Raw genomic sequence first — 5,956 nt, 5'->3', positions numbered from 1 at the left:
TTAGATGGGACCTCAGGGTAGGGAGCCAGGACAGTCTATTCCCTTTAAATTGTCTCTGATGAACACCAAGTGCAGCAGGAGAAGATTTGAAGTTTAGAACACCTGAGATGTTTTCTTGACCTTGTGACCAACTTCAGACACCTCGGGCAAGTCACTTAATTTTTGTGTACCCCTAAATTAAATAATGCTAATATTACTGATCAAGGGGCAATTTTCAGAGCTGACCCTTGAAGTTTGTAAAGTGCTTTAAAATCTTTTGATGGAGCCTATTAAAGTAATAGAAATTTTAAATACCAAGGGTTTAGTTCTGACCCTCTTTTCATTGGTAAACAAAATCTCCCATGACAGAGATGCTTTCATTGAGGATATTTCTGTCCAAACTCCTTCTCTTGGAGTCTTGTGACTTCAAGAGATTTTCACAAAAGGATTTTGCAGAGAGGGATTTGAACAAGTGACTGGAGTGTACTGCTTTGATTGAAAAGGCAGAGAAATTCACTGCACCACCAAAGCTGAGGTGCCTCTAAAAGCATTCACTGTTAATAAAGAGTGCCATGACTCCTGAGTTTGGATGCCTGACTGATCCTGGGGCTGTAAATCTTTGTGGTCCAGCCAAGGTCAGTGGGGTTGCTTCAAGGAGTAACTACTCACCAGTCAAAGCAAAGCATTCAGAGTCTTGCCTCAGAGGTGTTGTGTATTTTCAGTAAAAACATTTCAATTGCATTTGAAAACAACTCAGTGTTTAATCCATTCTAATGTGAACAGATCAAGCTGTGAGTAAGGATTTAGAGGATCAGGAACACCTTGCATTAACTTTTCTTTATAAACTGAATTTTATATGACCTATGTCTCAATATAACAGTAATAGTAAAATTATTCCAGTTTTTTAGCATCAGTGTAATCTTTATTATGTGTACCAATTAAAATATTGCTGATCTTTTTGCCATTAGTAGTTGTTTATATTTATGATGAGTAATTTGAGTTGCATTCATTTCTTTCCTTTTCAAAATCTTAAAGCTTGAATTTGGTGTAATTTACCACTGCACTGAAGAACGATTATACACTGGTAGAAGAGGTCAAGGGGCATTTTGTAATGACAAAAGGCTTCAGGTATCAAAAGAGACAGGTTGGTCTAGATTTTGTTAGAACTCTAAAAGGAATATATTAATTTTGTTTCAGAGTTGTTGCAAATCATCATTAGGATAATGAACATCATTATCCTGATGGAAAGTATTTCACATGCATGATAATTTTGTTGTTTTGTGTTTGTTTTTTCCGAAAAAAATCACTTTCCTCCTTTTCTTTTAAAAATATACATCTGAATATGAACTATTTAAATAATCCTAAATTATTTTGCTTCACAACCACTGTTTAAAATAAGGAAGAATATGTAGATTCACCAGTTTCATTCCAGCTGAGCCCTGGCATAACTTTTTATAAGCAGGATGCAATGGGAATGGTGAATCGAATTCAGAGTACTATTGTGGCTGCTATTCACTTCTTTTCCAATGATCTTGTATGTCACAGAGTGTCTGATGTCTGTAGGCAAATGTGCTAAGAGTGAATTAAAGGGTGCATGCTTCATTAGGGGCTCTTTAACAGCTTGCTCTGGTGTGTGAGGCTTGTTTCCATGTACAAATAGCCAGCAACACTTGGCCAATGCTTGAATGGTATTCTTTAATCTTTTATTTATATTTAAACCAAGTCATAGACCTGTCTGTTTACCTAATGATCATAGAAAAAAATAATTTGGTATTATTTAGAGAAGTTTTCTTTTAGTTAATCAAAATGCAGAGGAGAGCATAGCACTTAGTTGTAAGTGGAAGCAGACATATGCCAGAAGTGTGCACCACTGTACACACAAGGTGGTAAAAATTTCACCCCAAAGAGAGATTTAATGAGCTCAAAACACAGTTAATTCAAGCAATTAGACATACAGATTTCTTTAGTGCCTGAAGCAGACCCTGCATCAAAATTTCACCTGAAATTTGGGAAGTTTTGCTATTCATCTAAGTTAATAGTGGTCTGGGGTCTACATATTTGGAGAGACAGATTGTAAAGTCATTGTAAATCTTAAATCCCTAAGATATTAACCATTGATTACACATCACATTTTTATCAGTGCTCAAATATCTCCTATTCCAAAAAAGCCCATACTGGCAGAGACTATTAGGGAGACCAGAGGTGCTCCCAGCTGGACTGCATGAACCACTGCGGAAATGGCCTCCCATGCTTTTGCAGTCAGAGGGTTCTGGTTTCCAGCTGAGCAATGAACAATTTTGGCACATGTCACTTCTGTCTTCCTTTCTCTAGACATCCAGTCTATGTGGGTGTCTAGAACATAGCAAGGGAAATAGACCTTCTGCCCTTCCAAATACTTTGAAATTTTCTTTTGTTTTGAGATACATTATTTTGTGGTGGGAAATTTTCACCAGTGAAGCTGGATCTGCTTTAATCTCACTTCGTTGGTATTATAAGGTTTTTTTAATCACAGTTACTCTCTAAGGGCTGTGGCTTCAGTGAAATAAACCAACCCTGGAAGACAGACTTGTGTTTCCCTCTACCTGCCACTGGAATTGAAGTGGCCATGATGTGTTTGAGACCTAGGCTGTCATGTCACTTGCTGCCTTTGTTTTCAGGAAATGTGATTGTTGTATGATGTTGATCTACACTTATACATTCATTGTTCAGGCTTAATCAGCTGAAATCACAGCCCAGGCAAACATTGTTCTTTGTCAACACCCAGTTTTGTAGAGGTTTGGTAGGGAGTCCATGCAGCTATTATATATTTAAATGAAGGATCCATCTTCCCTGTTATCTTGAGCTATACTTTCTTCTTATGCTTAGATTCATGTCAGGCCTTATGTGTGCTAATAGTGTAAATGTATTTTCTTTTTTAATCTTCTGGGGTCAACAAAACTGATATTTTCCTCATAAATTTATCCATATCACTGTTAAATCTTTGCTACCAAGCCCATATATTGAATTCCTGAAACGTCATAGTGTCTTGTGATCAGTCAGCTCCTTTTACTAAGCAGAGACCTCCCTCTTAGTTGCCTTAGTCTATTCATCCAATTTCCAGCTGCAGCCTTGAGCAAAATTGAAGAGATCTGTCTATGCATTAGAAATATTTTTAATAACATAAGAATAACTGTCTCAGTTACAACCCAACTATGACTGGCATATTGTGAATGCTTGGTGCATTTCTGCAATTAGATGGACATTAAATGTTCTCTGATTATAAACTGGGTCTCTTATGCAAAATAATCTAAGGCAGATTGCTTTCACCATCCAGAATTTTTAGTAGTGGCTAAACAACAAATACCCTACAGCGTGCCTGGATTGGTGTTTTTCTGTTTTAACACAGTAATTTAAAAAGCAGCAGTTGAATCTATGTTCCCCCAGTTAATATTTGTGACACCCTGTAACTTTTAATCTAATTACATACCTGTTACTTACCAACCATTTTACCACATTGCTCGAATCCATAAGGTTCATCTGCAATAGTAAATTCTTTGGCAGCCTATTTAATTAAATGGTGCCCCACTCCAGCCTAATTTGCTCTCAAAAACCTCCTTCTCCTGTGTGGAGAACTTTCAGCTCATGCAGGTAGCTGTGAGAACCAGGCAGAGGTTGCCTACCTGAAGGAATGCCTCACCTTCAGCCCAGGGTAGGAGGTGACACCTGGCACGGGGCAGTGAGTTCTCAACCTTTGAGTTTTGCCATCCCTTTAATGCCTCTGAGTTCAGCTGGCACAGCAGGAGCAGGAACACTTGGCATTTGATCAACCATCTCCACCTACACTGGCACACTCTTATTGTAGCCTGGAAGTATTCAGATCTCACATGAGGACTGCTTCAACACCTCTCAAGTCACTGTGAGTCTCTCCTTTGTACACAAGGCTGGTATCTCCATCTGCTCTAGGACAGCATTGCCTCTGCTGAACACAAGATAAATAGAACTTTCAGAGATTATTATGATTATGATTAAAAATACTGCTGTAATTTGTCATAAGAAGGGGTGGGTTTTTTCTGTCATAAGGTGTCTTCAGTCTTTGAAATGCCAGAGTGGGCTATTTCTAGGTGACTGGTGATTTAGGGAGAAACTTCCCTCTTACTGGGTTCCCAAATGTTTATAATTGGTTAGCAAATTACATTAGAATTCCCTATTCAAGAACCATCATGTTTTCAAATATGAATAGATTAGCATCATTAGAAGTTACTAGATTACTAGATTATTTTTAGTTCACTGCTAATATTAGTGAATTTACCAAAAGGTGACTGGTCAGTGAAATAAAACAATGTATGGAAGAGAAGTAATGTAAAAATGCATTCTTGATTTCAATCCTCCTGTTTTGGTTTTGTTTTTTTTTTTTAAAGTGTGTTTAGAGCAGACCATTTGATAGGAGAAACCTAGTAACCTAGTCTTGCTTGAATTTCTATGCAAAGTTGTCACTTTAAGAAAAAGTTTGGGGTAGAAAAAGGGGTGTGGAAATTATTTTTGTGTGAAAAGTCCATTCGTGTTTAATTTAAAAACAAGTTTATGGAACCTACCTGGAAGCTGCTGAAATAATGGAAGCATCTCTCTACCATTGCAGATATCTCGAAGGCCTTAATCTTAACAGAAATTGGTCCAAAGCGTGACCCTGCAACTTTGAAGTTGTTCCTTGGTAACATTGAGAGACTGCTCAAGGCCCAAGCACATGGGTAAGATGTTTTACAGCATGTTTCACCTCTGTGACCAAAAAGTCTTTTAAAAAAGTAGTTTTAAAAAAAAGATTGAAACAAGTGTGTTGTACACCTAGGTTGAAGTCAAAAGCATTTTCTTCTTTGTGTTGCTGTGGGGTGCAGGGTCCGTGTCATCGGGAGCTCCACACTGGCCCTGTGCCACTTGGCGTCCGGTGCTGCAGACGCCTACTACCAGTTTGGCTTGCACTGCTGGGACCTGGCCCCAGCCACTGTCATCATCAGAGAGGCAGGTGGCACTGTGATAGACACTTCAGGTGAGCAAAATGCCCTTGCTTTTCCACTGACTGTTGGGGGACTGGGGGAGTGTCCCCCCTGTGACACTCATTTCTAGCAATATCCTGTAGAAAGGTCTGTACCCTCCACTAGGCTCGGGCTTGCTATTCAGAACACACTGATTTAATTCCAGCATGGGCTTTCAGCACATCAAAAGTCTTCTGAGTCAAACTGTATTTCCATGACTTTGAGCCCTTAAAGACTCGTATTTACGATAAGGAACCAGCCCAGGAGACTGGCAGGTACGCTCAGACATTCCAATTAGATTTCAACAGAGACATCCTCCCAAGAAAGGAGGACTCTGAGGTACCAGTTTGGACATACATGACTAGAAACTACCCAGAGGGAGTAAAGGGCAGCACAGTCTCCAGATTATTGCTTAATTAATTTAGATGGTACACATCTCAGAGTAATGGTTTACTGGTGACCAGTACCTGGATACTGTGGAAAGATGTGGTCGATTAAGAAGGGTAATGAATGAACTGCTTGAACTAATGAACTGAATGAACTAATTTCTGTCTCGTTGCTAGAAAAGGGGAATATTGCATTTCTTGTTGGCTGCTGAACAAATCCAGGCATTCACTGCTCCTCTTGCATACTTTGGCTCTGTATCTAGAATTTCATGAAATAATTTTTCGCTGAAGATTTCCATGTAGGAGTTGTTGAGTTAGGTTGTCCTTCCCACTCCAAAAGGAGCTACATATGAAGCTGTTTCTATGTTTCTGACCCAATCTAATTACAGCATGGCTTATATTTAAGGCACTTCTCATTAATCCTCTTGTCCTCAGGGGGACCTCTGGACCTTATGTCCTGCCGAGTGATTGCTGCAGGCACGAGAGAGATGGCCATGTTCATAGCTCAGGAAATACAAACCATTCACTACCGGCGCGACGACGAGAATTAAACGCTCCTTGGGCGGAGCTCGCCCTCTGAACCAC

General features: G+C 39.4%; 1 protein-coding gene across 1 annotated transcript in view; it reads left to right on the top strand.

Moving 5' to 3' along the window:
• IMPA2 (inositol monophosphatase 2) overlaps positions 1–5,950 on the top strand; it is a 19,990-nt gene extending 14,040 nt beyond the window's left edge. Inside the window, exons 6-9 of the mRNA XM_005423361.3 lie at positions 1,015–1,123; positions 4,595–4,703; positions 4,848–4,999; positions 5,807–5,950. Of these exons, the coding sequence (XP_005423418.2) occupies positions 1,015–1,123; positions 4,595–4,703; positions 4,848–4,999; positions 5,807–5,922 (486 nt within the window). The 3' untranslated portion in view covers positions 5,923–5,950. The remainder of the gene's footprint in view (positions 1–1,014; positions 1,124–4,594; positions 4,704–4,847; positions 5,000–5,806) is intronic.
• Positions 5,951–5,956: the final 6 nt, after the last annotated feature.

The sequence above is a fragment of the Geospiza fortis genome, unplaced genomic scaffold, assembly GCF_000277835.1.
Source record: "Geospiza fortis unplaced genomic scaffold, GeoFor_1.0 scaffold100, whole genome shotgun sequence".
Taxonomy (NCBI): domain Eukaryota; kingdom Metazoa; phylum Chordata; class Aves; order Passeriformes; family Thraupidae; genus Geospiza; species Geospiza fortis.
This window is presented reverse-complemented; position numbering and strand designations above follow the sequence as displayed.